The sequence below is a fragment of the Anolis sagrei genome, chromosome 11 (genome assembly GCF_037176765.1).
Source record: "Anolis sagrei isolate rAnoSag1 chromosome 11, rAnoSag1.mat, whole genome shotgun sequence".
NCBI lineage: Eukaryota > Metazoa > Chordata > Lepidosauria > Squamata > Dactyloidae > Anolis > Anolis sagrei.
In genome coordinates, this window is record NC_090031.1 from 11,072,269 (window position 1) to 11,093,112 (window position 20,844).

A 20,844-nucleotide genomic window follows, 5' to 3' on the forward strand; every position below is an offset into this window, starting at 1 on the left:
TTACCTGTCTGAACGAATCTCCCCTTATGAACCAGTGAGGACTTTAAGATCGCCTGGAGAGGCCCTGCTCTCGGTCCCACCATCATCACAAGTACGGCTGGCAGGGACGAGAGACAGGGCCTTCTCAGTAGTGGCCCCTCGGCTATGGAATACCCTCCTAGGGAGATCAGATCGGCTTCTTCGCTTCTAGCATTTCGGAAGAGTCTTAAGACATGGCTATTTGAGCAGGCATTTGCGAATACTGAGTAACGGACATAATAATGGAACAACTACATGAAGGGACTGGACATTGTTTTAATGAGTATCGATTGAAGTATGTTTTATTATAATGTTATGATTTTATTGTTGTTGATGTTTTATACTGTATATTGTATCAATGTTTTTGGTGGCATTGAATTTTTGCCTTGTAAACTGCCTCAAGTCGCCGTAAGGCTGAGAGGGGTGGTATACAACTAAACTAAATAAATAAATAAAAGAAATATTTCGGCACCGGAGAGTGAAAACAGATATCTGCCCTCCCAATTGGGGGAGGCTCCAAAAAAATGGATCAGGAAAGATGATGCAGGATGCAATCCACTATCCTTTCTCATCAATGAGAGCATTTCTGTTCAACATCCATGAGAGCAGGAATCCACCCCCATGACTGGCCTCTCTTGAAATGCCTCTCTTGACCATTCTCTGCTTCTAAGATCTTGCCCAGAATTTATTTTGTTTTGTTGGAGCGAAGGGACCATGCCGTGCCTTGCTGGAGCAGAAGTTTCGCTGTTTCTTCTCCGCCGCGTCGCCCTGTGCCAAGAAGGCCGTGCGCAGTTAAGCTCACATAGGTCAGTTCGTCGATGTACATGGAAACTTGATCCCATTGGCTTTTCCAAGTGGAAGGCAGCCATTATTTACACTTCATTCACAAGAACGGTCCCCACTAGAGCAATCGCAAGCAGGAAGAAGGAACGCATGACACAACTTCGCTTTAAGCACAACAGATTTGTTTTCCAAAAGTACCCGGACTTCAATAAACAGAGATCTTGGGACATGGAATGTATAAATATAGCCACGGGTTGCAAAATGTTCTTTTACACTGGGTAAAACAGTACACTTTCTGCATGAGATGCGTCTCCTGGTTTTACTTAGTGTCATTTGGGCATCTGAAGATTTTAAACACCAAAGGTCTACCTCCTGCATGAATGGAAAAGCTATTTAAAGTTGGATATTATTAAAATCTAGATATTTTGGTGCTCCAGCCATCCTTTAACATCATTGATCATTTAATTTGAGGTTAATGAAAACTGAAGTCCAGTAGAATCTGGAGAGCCACTTTCCCCTATTCCTTGTTTTCTTTCAGTTTGTTTTTTCAGTATTTCTAACATTGGACAAAGAAATGCTTCCATCATTGACCAACGGAAAGCTACAATCATTGACCAACTAGATCAAGATCTCGTTTCTGAATGCTTCCATCTTTGGCCAACTGAAAGCTTCCATCTTAGACCAACTAGAGTAAAATCTTGTTTCTGAATGCTTCCATCTTTGTCCAACTAGAGCAATCTCTTGTTTCTGAATGCGTCCATCTTTGTCCAACTAGAGCAATCTCTTGTTTCTGAATGCGTCCATCTTTGTCCAACTAGAGCAATCTCTTGTTTCTGAATGCATCCATCTTTGGCCAAGTAGAGCAAGATCTTCTTTCTGAATGCATCCATCTTTGGCCAACTAGAGCAAGATCTTGTATCTGAAAGCTTCCATCTTCGTCCAACTAGAGCAAGATCTTATTTCTGAATGTATCCATCTTTGGCCAAGTAGAGCAATCTTTTGTTTCTGAATGCTTCCATCTTTGGCCAACTGAAAGCTTCCATCATTGATTAACTAGAGTAAGATCTTGTTTCTGAATGCTTCCATCTTTGTCCAACTAGAGCAAGATCTTGTTTCTGAATGCATTCATCTTTGGCCAACTAGAGCAAGATCTTGTTTCTGAATCCGTCCATCTTTGGCCAATTGAAAGCTTCCATCATTGACTAAGTAGAGCAAGATCTTGTTTCTGAATGTATCAATCTTTGACCAACTAGAGCAAGATCTTGATTCTGAATGCGTCCATCTTTAGCGAACTGAAAGCTTCCATCATTGACTAAGTAGAGCAAGATCTTGTTTCTGAATGTATCAATCTTTGACCAACTAGAGAAAGATATTGTTTCTGAATGCGTCCATCTTTGGCCAACTGAAAGCTTTCATCATTGACCAACTAGAGTAAGATCTTGTTTCTGAATGCTTCCATCTTTGGCCAACTAGAACTTGTTTCTGAAAGCTTCCATCTTTGGCCAACTAGAGCAAGATCTTGTTTCTGAATGTGTCCATCTTTGGCCAACTAGAGAAAGATCTTGTTCCTGAATGTATCCATCTTTGGCCAAGTAGAGCAAGATCTTGTTTCTGAAGGCGTCCATCTTTGTCCAACTAGAGCAAGATCTTGTATCTGAATGCTTTCATCTTTGTCCAACTAGAGCAAGATCTTGTTTCTGAATGCTCCCAATTTTGAACAACTAGACAATTGGCTTCTAAATTTTTTACACACTATTTGGAATAATCATAATATTTTTGAAAGGCATGACCTCTCTAACAAGGCTATGCCTTTCCAAAATATTATGATTATTCCAAATTGTATGAATCCCAATTAATCTCTAGAAGGGCCACACTTCCAAAAGGCTTTGGAGATTCCTGATTTTCCCAATAGTGTGGTGATACCAAGCAGACATATGACTCTTTGCTATAGATAAAGGCCTATTTTATCATTATTTTTGTACTGAGACTTTACAGGAAATGTTGGAGTTGGGGCTGTGCACAAAATTTGCACTTCTGACATAAAACAAGAGTTTTCTGCACAAAAAAAATCTGTTTCCTTCATGAAAGAATCAAGGCTAAATTTAGTGCAGGACTATAAGTCCTGAATTGCAAATATTCTCATGAGACCAGGATTGTCATGATAACTTGAGAAATAGTGTTTCTTTCTCATCTTCTTCCCATCCCTACTTCTGTTCTGTGTGTGAGTGTGTAGATGCCACAAAGGCGAAGAATTATAGTGGATTTTTATTCCCTACAGAAGCACACTCATTCTGGAATCTGCTGTAACAATTTGAGATGAAGATTTGGGCAGAGCCCAAGACATTATTGCATGCAAATTGGTCTGAGGAGTTTGGAAAGCTTGGAGGAGGGCATATGGGTTATGCATGCTGCTAGATCAGTTTCCTTGCCCTCCCCGAAAAACATTCCTGAGGCCTTTGGGGCTACAAGATAAAAATCCCAGAGTGGTGGCACCATTGGCATCTCTCAGCAGAGGATGTAGATTTATCGTTGACGAAATCAGGGCTGAGTGAGTCAAAGGGAAACCTCACAGTATCCTCTGGGGCTGCGTGGGAGGAGGGAACATAATATGTGCTTCCCGCGGCCATTATTTTCTGGGTGGAAGGAAGACAAAACTGGATGTAGAACCTACCGAAAGAAAGAGACAATGATAGGTTCCTCTAATGGAAAACAGCTTTGGGGGAAGACGTTTGGAGACAACATGCCATGGGATGGACGCCAAGGCAAGGGCTTTGTCTGTAGCACGTCTAGTCTTGCGGTTATCTCGCTGGGTTTGTTTAATATTCTTATGTCCCTATTTCACTGACCAGCTGGCATAATGAATGGGTTAAGCTGTCTAGTTTAGAGAAGTCAGTAGGTAAGTGAGGTCCGATTTGGGTATTACAAAATGTGTTGCCCACCACATGCTGTTTCATCAGAAATTTTTCATTTCCATAAGAAACCAAATAGTCTATATTTTTTGGTTGGGGGGGGGGGGCACAAGGATCTTTCACAATCTATATATATATATCTATATAAATAAAAATGTAATGTTCGTTTGTGGTATTCACAGCACTCAAAAACCACTGGACGAATTGACACCAAATTTGGACACAATACACCTAACAGCCCAATGTACGTCCTTCACTAAAAAAAATCGATTTTGTCATTTGGGAGTTATACTTGCTGGGATTTATAGTTCACCTACAATCAAAGAGCATTCTCAACCTCACCAACGATGGAATTGAGCCAAACTTGGCACACAGTTCTCCCATGGCCAACAGAAAATACCAAATAGTCTATATATTTTTGAGTGGGGCGGAGGGCGCACAAGGATCTTTCACGATCCATATATATCTATATAAATAAAAATGTAATGTTCGTTTGTGGTATTCACAGCACTCAAAAACCACTGGACGAATTGACACCAAATTTGGACACAATACACCTAACAGCCCAATGTACGTCCTTCACTAAAAAAAAATTGATTTTGTCATTTGGGAGTTCTAGTTGCTGGGATTTATAGTTCACCTACAATCAAAGAGCATTCTCAACCTCACCAACGATGGAATTGAGCCAAACTTGGCACACAGTTCTCCCATGGCCAACAGAAAATACCAAATAGTCTATATTTTTTTGAGTGGGGCGGAGGGCGCACAAGGATCTTTCACAATCCATATATATATCTATATAAATAAAAATGTAATGTTCGTTTGTGGTATTCACAGCACTCAAAAACCACTGGACGAATTGACACCAAATTTGGACACAAGACACCTAACAGCCCAATGTACGTCCTTCACTAAAAAAAATTGATTTTGTCATTTGGGAGCTATACTTGCTGGGATTTATAGTTCACCTACAATCAAAGAGCATTCTCAACCTCACCAGCGATGGAATTGAGACAAACTTGGCACACAGTTCTCCCATGGCCAACAGAAAATACTGGAAGGGTTTGGTGGGCAGTGTCCTTTGGTTATGGAGTTGTAGTTCACCTACATCCAGAGATGATTGTGGACTCAAACAATGATGGGTCTGGACCAAACTCTACACGAATACTCAATATGCCCGAATGTGAACACTAGTGGAGTTTGGGGGAAATAGAATCTTGACATTTGGGAGTTGTAGTTGTTGGGATTTATAGTTCACCTACAATCACAGAGCATTCTGAACCCCACCAACGATAGAATTGGGTCAAACCTCCCACACAGAACCCCCATGTGGGCCACAGCAATGCGTGGCAGGCAACGGCTAGTATTTAATAATTTTTATTATATTATACACACACAAAGAAATACGATCCTTTAATTGGGATTTACATAGAAAGTGGGAGAACACTAAGTTTATAGGAAAGTAGGAAAATATTTAAAGATAAATAGAAATAGAAAAAGGGGAAAAGGGAGAGAAAAAAGGGAAAGAAAAAAGAGAAAGAAGGAAAAAATGACATACAAAAATACCTTTAAAAAAAAGAAATAATAATAATAATTTTTAAAAAGTCCTTTGACTTCCATTCTTTGTCTTCATGTATATTATGTAATTACTTGTTTAAACTATATATATATATATATATATATATATATATATATATAGTTTATTTGATTTTTTATCTCACTCTATAAACTTTTTAATCATAGATAATGGAGCCCCCGGTGGCACAGTGGGTTAAACCCCTATGCCGGCAGGACTGAAGACCGACAGGTTGCAGGTTCGAATCCGGGGAGAGGCGGATGAGCTCCCTCTATCAGCTCCAGCTCCTCATGCAGGGACATGAGAGAAGTCTCCCACAAGGATGATAAAAACATCAAATCATCCGGGCGTCCCCTGGCCAACGTCCTTGCAGACGGCCTATTCTCTCACACCAGAAGCGACTTGCAGTTTCTCAAGTCACTCCTGACACGACAAAAAAAATCATAGATAATGAAAAAATAGAGAAACAAACAGGTACTTTAAGGCTTTCTTAACTGTCTATTGGCTCTTTCAATCTTGTCCACAGGGAACAGGCACTATCTTCTTAACTGTAACTAATGGGGAAATCCTTAACTTCTAATCTGGGCAGTCTGTCTTTGCCTCTGTTGGCGTGGAGCCCCTGCACCCGGTACCAACTGCTTCTGGCTTCCGCGAGAGACCCTTACCAAGCAGAGCTTTGTAGACTTCCAGAGGAAAGGGAGTTCAGGTTTCCGTGATGGCTGAATGAAGTCCTTCAGCAAAGGAGCTGTAAGGCTGTTCATCTTCCGGCCAAGCTGTGGGGCTGTATCTCCCCGGCCAAGCCGTAGAAGACGAAGCTTTCTACAGGAGCTCTTGGTATTATGTCCTGCTTGAAAAGCTTCTCTGTGTGGACTGATCCAAAAAGGCTCCTATTCCCTCCAAAAACCCCAAAAGGGGGCGGGACCAGGGAAGCTAACTATAATTGACAGGTGGCTTGCCCTATGATTGCAACCAAAAAAAGCCATCTATCTGCAGAGTCCCTGAAACTCAGGACTACAACAGACATTCAATGCAAAGCAAACAAAATTGGAGCTCCTGGTACAGCTGTACCTGCACAGCTATCATATCTCCTCTCAGCCTTCTCTTCTTCAGGCTAAACTGCCGGAACATACATACATGCATACTTTGACACACAAACATATACATGCATGCATGCATGCATGCATAGTTTGACACACAACACATGTCACAGAATCATAGAATCAAAGAGTTGGAAGAGACCTCATGGGCGATCCAGTCCAACCCCCTGCCAAGAAGCAGGAATATTGCATTCAAATCACCCCAGACAGATGGCCATCCAGCCTCTGGTTAAAAGCTTCCAAAGAAGGAGTCTCCACCACACTCCGCGGCAGAGAGTTCCACTGCTGAATGGCTCTCACAGTCAGGAAGTTCTTCCTCATGTTCAGATGGAATCTCCTCTCTTGTAGTTTGAAGCCATTGTTCCGCATCCTAGTCTCCAGGGAAGCAGAAAACAAGCTTGCTCCCTCCTCCCTGTGGCTTCCTCTCACATGTTTATACATGGCTATCATATCTCCTCTCAGCCTTCTCTTCTTCAGGCATTATGCTAAAAGTCCACTTGGAGAACCTCTGGTGTCACTGTGAGAAGGTCCTCCATTGTGCATGTGGCAGGGCTGAGGCTGCATTACAGTAAATCATAGAATCATAGAGTCCAACCCCATTCTGCCAAGAAGCAGGAATATTGCATTCAAAGCACCCCTGACAGATGGCCATCCAGCCTCTGTTTAAAAGCTTCCAAAGAAGGAGTCTCCACCACACTCCGAGGCAGAGTGTTCCACTGCTGAACAGCTCTCACAGTCAGGAAGTTTTTCCTCATGTTCAGATGGAATCTCCTCTCTTGTAGTTTGAACCCGTTGTCCTAATCTCCAGGGAAGCAGAAAACAGGCTTGCTCCCTCCTCCCTATGACTTCCTCTCACATACTTATACATGGCTATCATATCACCTCTCAGCCGTCTCTTCTTCAGGCTAAACATGCCCAGCTCCTTAAGCCACTCCTCATAGGGCTTGTTCTCCAGACCCTTGATCATTTTAGTTGCCTTCTTCTGGACACATTCCAGCTTGTCAACATCTCTCTTGAATTGCGGTGCCCAGAAGTGGACACAATATTCCAGGTGTGGTCTAACCAAAGTGAAATATTCTGTGCTTTGCAGAGACTCCGGTCCCATGTTTTTCAGTCTTTATTTTTTGGTTCTGGTTGCAAAGGCAAACCTAAGAAAAGGAAAATTGCTGAGGTTTGCAAAAGGAGTGCGGGGGGGGGGGGGGGAAGCATATATACACACACAAGTGGAAACAGAGATATTTTAAATTATCAGAGCTTTCCTGAACTTCAACAATCGTTTGTTTTGGGCTTGGCTCAACTTTTTTAGTGGAGGTTTGGGTCAGTTTTTAATAGCGGTTCTCGCTCATCCATTAAGTGACACGTGAAATGTGCCAAACCCCAGTCCTCCCATCCTTCCTTGCGTTCTTGGGGGCCAAAGAAGTGTAGGAGAGAGACGGGAGGCACACAGTAAGGGCCATCGGAGAGAGGGGAACGGAGCAAGAGGCTGGAGAGATCCACGGTTGTATAAATTGCAGATGTGGACCGGGTAAATCCCCAAACGGGATAGGCGATGCTTTTTTCTTCTTCAAAAAAAAGAAGAATCGAAAACATAAAATAACAACCCCTTTCCCCCAACAAGGGACAAGCTTGCGAAAAATGCACGAGAGGAGAATTGCAAAACGATACATGTCGAATCGCTGGAAAGGATTTCAAATGCCAAAGATAGTTTATATAAAGTCTTGCACTGTTGTAAAATGTAACACTATCCACTGGCAAGTCGGAGTGAAGTTTGATCCCAGTTAAGGTTTTCTTTCTTCCTCCCTGCTTTCCCCCCATTTCTCTCCCTCACCCCCCCCTTTTTCCCCTCTTTTTTTGAAAAACACAACTGAAAAACTTATTCCAGCCCATTAAACTTGATTTATGTTTTGCCTGTAGATTCCTTTGCTCTCGGCCTTTTGGGGATTCGAGTTAGAGAAATCATTACCTCACTGTTGACCAATCCGACCTCTCCGTTTCCCAAATATTTAAAGTGCTTCTCTTTTGCATCACTTGCTGGGGAATATAAGGGAACTATTCTTACTTGAAATTCAGTGGAATTGCTCCACATTCCCCACCACCCCCCACTAGCCTTGGAAACGTTTCGTAGTGTTGTACTTGGGGTCAGTCCTGCTATTAGGGGAAATGACATTGAGGGACCCAAACAAAAAACAATCACATTTTATCATGTCACTAGTAGGGTTGTAGGTGAAAGAAGAAAGCGCAAAAGCCGGGTTGCAGCTAAACATCAAAAAAACCAAGATTATGGCAACAAGAATGATTGACAACTGGAAAATAGAGGGAGAAAATGTGGAGGCCGTGACAGACTTTATATTTCTAGGTGCAAAGATGACTGCAAATGCAGACTGTGGCCAGGAAATCAGAAGACGCTTCCTTCTTGGGAGGAGAGCAATGTCCAGTCTCGATAAAATAGTAAAGAGTAGAGACATCAGACTGGCAACAAAGATCCGCCTAGTCAAAGCCATGGTATTCCCCGTAGTCACCTACGGATGTGAGAGCTGGACCTTAGGGAAGGCTGAGCGAAGGAAGAGAGATGCTTTTGAGCTGTGGTGTTGGAGGAAAGTTCTGAGAGTGCCTTGGACTGCGAGAAGATCCAACCAGTCGAGAGCAGGGCCTTCTGGGGAGGTCCTGCTCTCGACCCCGCCACTTTCACAAGTGAGGCTGGTGGGGACGAGGAGCAGGGCCTTCTCAGTGGTGGCCCCCCACCTGTGGAACTCACTCCCAGGGGAGGTCAGATCGGCATCCTCCCTCATGGTGTTTAGGAAAAGACTGAAGACCTGGATCTGGGATCAACCTTTGGTCATTCTGAAGGCTAACTGAAGGACCTGATGATAGACAAGAATAATTGGATTGGAATGGACATATGGACTCTGAACCTTGAGCATGAGATTGTTTATGTTTTTATTATGTATTGATGTTTTAATTAATTGTTGTAATTGCATTGCTGTGAATTGTTTTGGGCATCTAATTGTGCCCCCCACTGTAAGCCGCCCTGAGTCCCCCCCGGGGTGAGAAGGGCGGGGTATAAGTAAATGAAATAAATAAATAAATAAATAAATCCTCCAGGAAATAAAGCCCGACTGCTCATTGGAGGGAAGGATACTAGAGACAAAGTACTTTGGCCACATCATGAGGAGACAGCAAAGCCTAGAGAAGACAATTATGCTGGGGAAAGTGGAAGGCAAAAGGAAGAGGGGCCGACCAAGGGCAAGATGGATGGATGGCATCCTTGAAGTGACTGGACTGACCTTGAAGGAGCTGGGGGTGGTGACAGCCGACAGGGAGCTCTGGTGTGGGCTGGTCCATGAGGTCACGAAGAGTCAGAGATGACTGAACGAATGAACAACAAAAGTATGGTTGTGCATTTGGAGTAAACCTTGACCGATTTCGTGTCCCGACTTTTGGTGGGGGTCCTGATCTGTTTTTTGGGAGTCTCCCGAAATCAGGAGGGCACATCTCTGTTTTCGCTCTGGGGTGCGAAAAGATCCATTTTCTATCGGTCCATTATGGGGGGGGGGGACGACTTCCCAGGCTTCCTTTTCCATCATTTTAGGCATTTACGCTATTTTACTCTAGAGGAGAGTTGCTCAGTTGCAGGCAGACTTGTGCACTTTTTCCAAGACAAGGAGCAAGTTCTGTTTCTATACTCTAGAGGAGGCACTCGGCTGCAGGCAGCCACACACCCTTTTTCCAAGACAAGGAGGAGGCAAGATCTCTTTCTCTAGAGGAGGTGCTCGGCTGCAGGCAGCCACACACACTTTTTCCAAGGCTAGGAGGCAATATATCTTTCTCTACTCTAGAGGAGGTGTTTTGCTGCAGGTAGCCACACACACTTTTTCCAAGGCAAGGAGAGAAGACCTCTTTCTCTACTCTGTAGGAGGCGCTTGGCTGCAGGCAGGCACGCAAACACTTTTTCCATGGGAAGGAGGCAAGTTCTGTTTCGCTACTCTAGAGGAGGTGCTCGGCTGGAGGCAGCCACAACACTTTTTCCAAGACAAGGAGGAGGCAAGATCTCTTTCTCTACTCTAGGGAGGCGCTCGGCTGCAGGCAGCCACACACACTTTTTCCAAGGCAAGGAGGCAAGATGTCTTTCTCTACTCTAGAGGAGGTGCTCGGCTGCAGGCAGCCACACACACTTTTTCCAAGGCTAGGAGGCAAGATCTCTTTCTCTACTCTAGAGGAGGTGCTTAGCTACAGGCAGCCACAACACTTTTTCCAAGGCAAGGAGGAGGCAAGATCTCTTTCTCTACTCTAGAGGAGGCGCTCGGCTGCAGGCAGCCACACACACTTTTTCCAAGGCAAGGAGGCAAGATCTCTTTCTCTACTCTAGAGGAGGTGCTCGGCTTCAGGCAGCCACACACACTTTTTCCAAGGCTAGGAGGCAAGATCTCTTTCTCTACTCTAGAGGAGGTGCTTGGCTACAGGCAGCCACACACACTTTTTCCTAGGCAAGGAGGCAAGATCTCTTTCTCTACTCTAGAGGAGGTGCTCGGCTGCAGGCAGCCACACACACTTTTTCCAAGGCTAGGAGGCAAGATCTCTTTCTCTACTCTAGAGGAGGTGCTCGGCTGCAGGCAGCCACACACACTTTTTCCAAGGCTAGGAGGCAAGATCTCTTTCTCTACTCTAGAGGAGGTGCTTGGCTACAGGCAGCCACACACACTTTTTCCTAGGCAAAGAGCCAAGATCTCTTTCTCTACTCTAGAGGAGGTGCTCGGCTGCAGGCAGCCACACACACTTTTTCCAAGGCTAGGAGGCAAGATCTCTTTCTCTACTCTAGAGGAGGTGCTTGGCTACAGGCAGCCACACACACTTTTTCCTAGGCAAAGAGCCAAGATCTCTTTCTCTACTCTAGAGGAGGTGCTTGGCTACAGGCAGCCACACACACTTTTTCCTAGGCAAGGAGGCAAGATCTCTTTCTCTACTCTAGAAGAGGTGCTCAGCTGCAGGCAGCCACACACTTTTTTCCAAGTCAAAGAGGCAAAATCTCTACTCTAGAGGAGGCGCTCGGCTGTAGGTAGCCACACACACTTTTTCCTAGGCAAGGAGGCAAGATCTGTTTTTTCTACTCTCTTTTGAAGGCAAGGAGGCTGCTCACGAAAAGCAGGCGAGGAGCCCTGGTTCCCACTTGCTTTTGTGTCAAGCTGATTTTTGTGCTGGGATGGGACTTCCTGTAACATGCTCCCGAAGGTAACGAAACTAACGAAAGAACAGATGATTGGAAGGAAAATGGTTCCATGCAGAAAGTTAGTATTTATGCCCAGTGTTGCCCAGGTGTCACAGGGACCTCTGCTTACCTAGTTTCCCCCTTCTCCAGCTTTTCCTCCATTTCTCTCATACACCTTCTCCCTCCCTCTTTTCCTTTCCTTTCTGGCTTTCTTTCTTTCTTTCTTTCTTTCTTTCTTTCTTCCCTTTCTTTTCCTTATATACCTTCCCCCCCTCTCTTTTCTTTTCCCTTCCTTCCTTCCTTCCTTCCTTCCTTCCTTCCTTCCTTCCTTCCTTCTTTCCTTCCTTCCCTTCTTCCCTTTCTTTTCCTTATACACCTTCTCCCCTCTTCTTTCTTTCTATCCTTTCTCTTCCCTTCTTTTTCTCTCTCTGACTTTGATATGTATTGATTGCATTTTTTTCCACAGCTGAGGCTGGCCTTTGTGGAATATTCTGCCTCTGATTCGGGAGACAGTACACCATTTGCACAATGATTCAATCCATATAGTATGGAAGGGCCCCTTGTTACCACTTTTCCAGTTCGATTCCATACCATTTCTTTTCCTCTTTGTCTCAGATCTGCCGAACTAAAGTGTCTGACTTCAGTGATGGGATTTTGCAGTATGCCTGGTACCCGTGCACTGCCATGCCATTTTCTGGCTCGCCTATGCTGTTTTACAGCTCGCCTGTACACAAAACGGATACCATTTTTTGGCTCAAGGTAAGTGAATACCTTACCTTGGTAAGATTCTGTATTTTATAATATACTTTAGTTACATTCCGCTCCATCTACTTGAGGGGACTCAGAGCGGATTACAGGAGACATATACGGCAAACATTCAATGCCGTTATACAATTAACAAAGACAGACAGTATATAAACAGAGGTAAAAGCTTCCCGTCTTTTTCTTCATTTTCATGGTTTCCTCCTTTCTGTTGAAATTGTCCACATGCTTGTGGATTTCAATGGCTTCTCTGTGTAGCCTGACGTGGTGGTTGTGAGAGTGGTCCAGCATTTCTGTGTTCTCAAATAAAATGCTGTGTCCAGGCTGGTTCATCAGGTGCTCTGCTATGGCTGATACTGTTGGTGATCCCTCTGGCACCCCCTCATGACCCCCCTAGGTGTCCCGAATCCCAGGTTGAGAACCACTGGTCTAGACCTTTATCTAAACCTTGTAGTATCATTTTCTTCTCTTCTCAGGGTCACTTCTCACAACCCATGGTCGCGGCTGCTGTTATTATCCACCTGGTTACTGATGGGACATGGGCACAAATGGACCTGGATCAGAAGGAAGAAACCATTTCCGTGCAACTGATTGACACCAAAAACCAAAGCCATGACCTCGGTAAGAACCTTTGTTTAGGACCTCCAAAAGACATAGGGTCAAGTTGGGCTCATTTTTGCAACCTGAAACAAAACAACCAAAACAACTCTCCCAATTTCGGGAGGGTTACCCGCAATGAAAGCCCAGAAATGAAACGGGACAAGCTTTTACCCGTATACACACCACTAATAAATGCAGTACTACACTGGAAACATAGAAAGTTCAAAATGCCATGTTTTGTTGAGAAAATGTGTGCTGGTGCGGCTGTACCAGGAGCTCCAACTTCTTTTCCTTTCTATTGAGTGTTTGCATGTATTCCAAAGTTCCATGCATTTTGCAATAAGGTGGCTTCCCTTGGTTTGCAATAATAGGGCCAGTGACCCATCAATTATCATTATGTCCTTTTTCTGGGTTAAGGAGGGAAAAGGGGGACCTCTAGTTCAATTCACACAGAGAAGCCTTTCGTACAGGACGTGAATCAGTTCCACCTGTAGAAAGCTTTGCCTCTTACAGCTTTGCTCAGGGTATCCAGTCCCACAGCTCTACAGAGAACTACAGCATAGCCTTTGTTGGGGAATTTAGTTCCAAAACTCTCCAACCAGCTTTTTGCTGGAAAAATACAGCTCCACGGTTTTACAGCCAGCCTTCGCTGGGAATTGAAAGCCTTCTTTCCTCTTGGAAATCTACTAAAGGACTCTGTTTGGTAAGGACCACTCACGGCAGCCATAACGCAATTTGGACCGGGTGTAGGGGCCCACATCAGCAGACCTTAAGCTAGATTGCCAGGGAGGGTTCAAGGATTTCCCTTGTAGAAGGAAGAAACAGTTTATGAAGAAAGTTGCCTGTCCCTTGTGGACAAGATTTATTTATTTATTTGCTTTATTTGTATACCTCTCTTCTCAGCCTTTAGGCGACTCAGAGCGGTTAACAACAAACAGCAGCAGACATTCAATGCTAGCATCATACAAACCATATAAAAACAATTAACACAATAATACACTAAGCAATTAACATCAATAAACATCAATAACAACTCATTAGCGTCTCATAACTAAAATCATAATCCAAGCTCGTCATCCATTGTTCCGATTTCCTATAATTCATTATAATTCATTGCACTGCCTATTCAAACACCTGTTCAAATAACCAGGTTTTCACTTTCTTCCGAAATGCCATTAATGAGGGAGCCGATCTAATGTCTGTGGGAAGGGCGTTCCACAGCCAAGGGGCCACCACTGAGAAGGCCCTGTCCCTCGTCCCCGCCAACCGTGCCTGAGTTGCAGGCGGGATCGAGAGCAGGGCCTCCCCAGAAGATCTTAAAATCCTAGTGGGTTCGTAGGCGGAGATGCGTTCGGATAGGTAATTTAAGCAAGCCACCAGTTGATTCATTTGTATTTGTTTGATTTATTGATTTATTTATTGAAGCATTTGTTTGATTTATTGAAGATTTAAGCAACAATAAAAACTTTGTTGAACTTTCTAAGTCTTTAAAAGAACTTTGTATGGGGAAATCCAAAAGGCCTCTCAGCCGAGGCACCCCTGGTGTCCCGTTGGGCATTCCGAAAACACGTCCTGTCTACAGACTCTTTCACAGGCCCAGCGCGTGACAGCACAAAATGGCTCTTTGGTTGTTGTTTTATACAATCTCCTACCAAAGGGAATCAGCCAAAGGACTGATTTCTCCTCTCTCTGCCATCTTTGACTCTCCTCCCGTCCTACCCTTTGCCCTGTTCTTGCCTTGCCTTTGACAGGGACCCACAGTTTGAGCTGCAGGAAAAATCCCTTGATCGTCCCCGTCATTCACGACCTCAGCCAGCACTTCTACCACACCCAGGCCATCCTCGTCACCTTCAGCTCTCCGTATGTTGCCATCTCCGGGGTGGCCCTTCGCTCCTTCCACAACTTTGACCCCATCACTGTCAGCAACTGCCAGAGCGGACAGACCTATAGCCCGGCTGAACAGAGGTGAGCTTCTCCTTTGTGTTCCTTTTCTCCTCCTCCTCCTCTTGATCCTTTCTCACCCATAGACCTCTGGCCTCCGCAGATCCGATCAAGGGGATAATAAGGAATAAGGGGAGAAAGGATGGGTGATCGCCTTTGGTGTTGCCGTCAGAAGCCAAACCGTTCCCATGGGATGTGAATGGACAGGGCATCGCTTAATCCGCAAGGGGGAAATGCCAGTGGATTATTTCCACCTCATTTGCTCCCACCGTGTGACTCCACAAAAGTAGTATTCTTGCACCTCCTTCGGTATTTCTAAGGCTTGCATCTCACCTTCACCACAGCAGCTTTCCAAGATGTAAACACCTAGCAATGCAAATAGATAAAATAGACATATGAAGGGCATTCATTACCGATTTCTCCTGACCCATTTCTATTTATCATAGGATGCTGAAACTGCACATGTGTCATGATATAAGTCTCTATAAGTTACGTGTCAATTTACAACTCAGAACTGATAATGGTCTTGATTGTACAGGTGCTGAAGTGGAGCAAGGTTTGATAATGGATCTTGTAGAATACAAAGCAATCCTCAAGTTCCTTTCCTTGAAAGGCCACACACCAAAGGAGACATTCAATTAGATGAAAGACGTTTATGGTGATGACTCCCCATCATATGATAGACTCAAGAACTGGCATTGTCAATCCAAATGTGGCCGGATTTCACTGGAAACAGTTCCAATTCTAGGGCGACCCCACTTTGCTATTGATGGATACACCATCCAGCAAGTGGAGGTCACCATTTTGGAAAATCACTGCATAACCATTTGCCACAGAGCACAAAATGTCAAGATGAATGTGGGGTTCATGGAAAAAATCACCAAAGACCATCTTCACATGCATAAGGTATCCACTCACTGTGTGCCCCGGCTGCTCACACCTTTCCAGAAGCAGAAAGGAGTCGGATGCTCTCAGGCTCGATTGACAATGACGTGCCATGGAAACCAGGAGGACTTTTTCAACAGATTGATCACACCGGATGAGAGCTGGGTCCATCACTCTGATCCTGAGACTAAAGTCCAAATGACGCAATGGAAGCATCCTGACTCACTGCCTCCAGAGAAGGCACGTGCCCAACTCTCATAGAATCATAGAATCGTAGAGTTGGAAGAGACCTCATGGGCCATCCAGTCCAGTCCAACCCCCTGCCAAGAAGCAGGAATATTGCATTCAAATCATCCCCGGACAGATGGCCATCCAGCCTCTGTTTAAAAGCTTCCAAAAGAAGTCTTCACCACACTCCGGGGCAGAGAGTTCCACTGCTGAACGGCTCTCACAGTGAGGAAGTTCTTCCTCATGTTCAGATGGAATCTCCTTTCTTGTAGTTTGAAGCCATTGTTCCATGTCCTAGTCTCCAGAGAAGCTAAAAACAAGCTTGCTCCCTCCTCCCTGTGACTTCCTCTCACATATTTATACATGGCTATCATATCTCCCTCTCAGTCTTCTCTTCTTCAGGCTAAACATGCCCAGCTCTTTAAGCCCCTCCTCATAGGGCTTGTTCTCCAGACCCTTGATCATTTTAGTCGCCCTCCTCTGGACACATTCCAGCTTTGGCAGGCATGATCATGCTCACAGTGTTTTGGGACCAGCACGGGACCAGTCACTGCTGTGGACATTATGGGAGGCCACCAAAACCAAGAGACAATGTGACATGCTCACCAAAGGTGTCGACCTTCTGCAAGACAGTGCACCAGTTCACAACTTACCTGTTTATTTATCGTGTCAGGCAACATTTTTGACAGAACAAACATACAAAGGATCCTCAGAGCTTGGGATGTTTGTCTGTTCTTAAGATGAAAAGCACATGTCTGTGTTTTAGATGGATTAGGGATCAGTTGGTTTTCCCTGTAATAGGCAGTAAGAGCACCTAGAGCTTCGGAGAGCTTCTGTTCTACCATCTCAAAGCCCCTTGCTTGAGCAGTAATGGCACAATCATCAGCATAGATGAAGCTCTCTGTCCCTTCTGGCAGTGGCTGGTCATTTGTGTAGATGTTGAACATGGATGGGGCAAGCACGCTCCCCTGAGGCAGGAGGTTCTTCTGTTTTCGGCATTTACTTCTCTGGTCCTGCAACTCAAGAAAAAAGCTCCTGTTTTGTAGCAGGTTTCCTATGAGGCGGGTGAGGTGGTCGTCCTTTGTGATATTATACATTTTTCTCAGGAGGAGGCAGTGGTTCACAGTATCATAAGCTGCGGACAGGTCTATGAAGACAGCTCCTGTGATCTGCTGCCTTTCAAAGCCATCTGAGTCAGGTTCAGCACTTGCGATGTGCAGCTTTTGCCTTTCCTGAAGCCAGCTTGCTGTGGAATCAGACATGGGTCTATTTTTTCCGTAATTCTATGCAACTCACCTGTTGCCAAAATGGAAGCATGCTCTGGTGGCCTTGAAATTCTCCCACATTCCCTTTATTGACCCAATCCTGCACCATCGCACTTCCACCTCTTTCCAATAATGAAGTTATTTTTGAAGGGCAAGTGTTTTTCAGATGATGAGACTCTGATTTCGGAAGTCACAACGTGGTTTTTGGAGCAACCTGTCGACTTGTCCAAGCGAGGTGTTTACAGTTGCTTCAAAAGTGCGTGTCCCTGGGTGGCACCGATGGAGAGAAGGATCAGAACTGGGCCAAGTTTCATTGCTTTCAGTCCACAGGAAGTGGGTCAGGGGACATTTTTCATATTTATTTCTCGTGTCAGGGCAGCCAGTCAATTATATTACATTTCTAACAGAACAAAGCAAACAAACAGAGAAAATACAAAATGTGTGAGTTTGGTAGTTGATTAAATGCCCTTTGGCCAGTATCTGGCCACTTGGAGTGCTTCTGGTGTTGCTGCAAGAAGGTCCTCCATTGTGCATGTGGCAGGGCTCAGAGTGCATTGCAGCAGGTGGTCAGTGGTTTGCTCCTCTCCGCACTCGCATGTCGAGGATTCCACTTTGTAGCCTCATTTCTGAAGGTTGGCTCTGCATCTCGTGGTGCCAGAGCGCAGTCTGTTCAGCGCCTTCCAAGTCGCCCAGTCCTCTGTGTGCCCAGGGGGGAGTCTTTCATTTGGTATCAGCCATTGGTTGAGGTTGTGGGTTTGAGCCTGCCACTTTTGGACTCTCGCTTGCTGAGGCATTCCAGCGAGTGTCTCTGTAGATCTTAGAAACTATGTCTGGATTTAAGTCGTTGACGTGCTGGCTGATACCCAAACAGGGAATGAGCTGGAGATGTCTCTGCCGTGGTCCTTTCACTATTGGCTGTTACTTTCCGGCGGATGTCAGGTGGTGCAATACCGGCTAAGCAGTGTAATTTCTCCAGTGGTGTAGGGCTCAGACACCCCGTGATAATGCGGCATGTCTCATTCAGAGCCACATCCACTGTTTTAGTGTGGTGAGATGTGTTCCACACTGGGCATGCATACTCAGCAGCGGAGTAGCACAGCGCAAGGGCAGATGTCTTCACTGTATCTGGTTAAGAGATTTTTCATGAATTTTCAGATTAAGACATTTTTCATGAATGCTCCTCATAGATAAACCTCACAAGTAGAATTTGATTTGATTCGGGGCACATTTAAGTGTGAGAAAAGAACACAAGACAATAATGTTGTTGGCCTCTTCCTCGTGTGCTAACTTCCCAATGGAAGCCACTGTTCCTTTTTGTCTGATGTGCCATTCAGTTCACGTTTTGGGACTGAAATTAGTGTGCATCTTACAATCGATAGCATCTTACAATTGAAGGAATATGATGATCAAAATCGTTCTTTTCCACGTTCCAATGTCATCATGGGAGTTCTGATTCCGAACGGGACTTGGCCAGACGTTTACAAACTGGGCTTTTCATTTGAAACTCAATCTGGCTCTTCTTGGAGCCTCGGTGCTCCATTCATCTCATTTCAATGGAATATCTAGGTCAGAAGACACTGTCTGTATTGATTTCTTTTTCTTTCTTCCACCGCCACCCCCTTCCTTCTCTCTATTTTTTTCCCTATGGGCACACTTATATTTGTCTTTGTAGGCTGAAAAGGAAGCTTCTAATAGTTTAGTGAAAGATATTGAACGGAAATCCCATACAAACTCCTCTGTTTACTCTTCCCCATCCGGGATGCAAAGAAATTACACAGAGCAACAACAACAACAACAACATTCTTGGTGTCTTCGTTTTGAGGCCTGTTCTTGGGGTTATTTGGGGTACTGATTCAGAAAATTCATTGGATAGACCACATCAGCTCTAGTGTCTTAGATATGGTTATGATGATTTTCTACAGGCGAGGAGATGAAGACTTACAGATGGCATATTTCTGTCTCTCAAAAACTAGAGCTGATAGGGTAACACTGGTGCCATTTTTGGAACTAATAGGTCAAATACACCCAAAAACAGGGCTAATATTTTAGACACCAAAACGTGTGTTGTCCAGTTTTATTGTTGTTGCTGACTGTTAGACTATAATTCAAGATGGTTGTTGTTATTGTCATCCCATTTTCCTCTCTTAAATTTCTTTATTTATCATGTCTGGCATTACACTACATTTCCTTTGACCAGAAGCTGGCCACTTGGTGTGCCTCTGGTGTTGCTACAAGAAGATCCTCCATTGTGCATGTGGCAGGGCTCAGATTGCATTGAAGTAGATGGTCTGTGGTTTGCTCTTCTCCGCACTTGCATGTCGTGGACTCCACTTTGTAGCCCCATTTCTTAAGATTGGCTCTGCACCTCATGGTGCCAGACCACAGTCTATTCAGAGCCTTCCAAGTCACCCAGGATTCTCTGTGCCCAGGAGAGGTTTTAGCCTGCCACTTTTGGACTCTCGCTTGCTGAGGTGTTCCTGTGAGTATCTCTGTAGATCTTAGGAAGCTGTTTATTTAAGGTGCTTCCTGGTTGATATTTGAACAGAGGATGGGCCAGAGCTGTCACTGCCTTGGTCCTTTCATTACAGGCTGCTACTTCCTGATGGATATAAGCTGATGCAATACTGGCTGGACAGTGTAATTCCTCCAGTGGTGTGAGGCTTAGACAACCTGTGATAATGTGGCATATCTTGTTAAGAGCCACATCCACTCTTTTAATATGGTGATATGTTTCAGCAGCAAAGTAGCCAAGCACAAGGGCAGATGTCTTCACTGTGTCTAGTTGTGATCCCCAGGTTGTGCCAGTCAGCTTTCGTACGATATTATTTCTAGCACCACTTTTTGCTTGATAGTCAAGCAATCAAGCAGTGCTTCTTTTAAGTCAGAGCACGGTCCAGAGTGACTCCCAGGTATTTTGATGTGCTGCAGTGCTCCAGTGGGATTCCTTCCCAGGTCATCCTCGGAGCTTGAGATGCTTGTCTGTTCTTAAGATGAAGAGCACAAGTCTGTGTTTTAGATTGATTAGGAATTAGTTACTTTTCCCTGTAATAGTAAGAGCACCTAAAGCTTCAGAGAGCTTCTGTTCAACTATTTCAAAGCTCCCTGCTTGAGCGTTGATGGCACAATCGTCAGCATAGATCAAACTCTCTGTCCCTTCTGGCAGTGGTTAATCATTTGTGTAGAAGTTAACATTGATGGAGCAAGCACGCTCCCCTGACGCAGGCCGTTCCTACATCTTTGCTATCTGCTTCTCTGACCCTGGAACTCAACAAAAAAGCTCCTGTTTTGTAGCAGATTTCCTTTGAAGCTGTTCTTCTGTTTTTGCATCTGCTTTGAGATTCTTAAAAGAGACTCAAAGTGACTTACACTTGTAAGAAACATAACAATTACAATTTAAAATCTACAACGTAGAAATATTAAAATAGAATTAAGATTAAATAAATAATAATAATAATAATAATAATAATAATAATAATAATAATTTATCGTGTCAGGATCAAACCAAAAAGTTGTATTGCATTTTTTAACAAACAAACATACAAAACACAAAGTTTGCAAGCTGAAATGTTCTTTGACC

The 20,844-nt window shown here is 44.3% G+C and overlaps 1 protein-coding gene across 1 annotated transcript in view; it reads left to right on the forward strand.

Moving 5' to 3' along the window:
- PAPPA (pappalysin 1) overlaps positions 1–20,844 on the forward strand; it is a 231,247-nt gene that overhangs the window by 144,153 nt on the left and 66,250 nt on the right. The window contains exons 12-14 of the mRNA XM_067471886.1: positions 12,202–12,345; positions 12,825–12,969; positions 14,700–14,913. Coding sequence (XP_067327987.1) covers positions 12,202–12,345; positions 12,825–12,969; positions 14,700–14,913 — 503 coding nt within the window. The remainder of the gene's footprint in view (positions 1–12,201; positions 12,346–12,824; positions 12,970–14,699; positions 14,914–20,844) is intronic.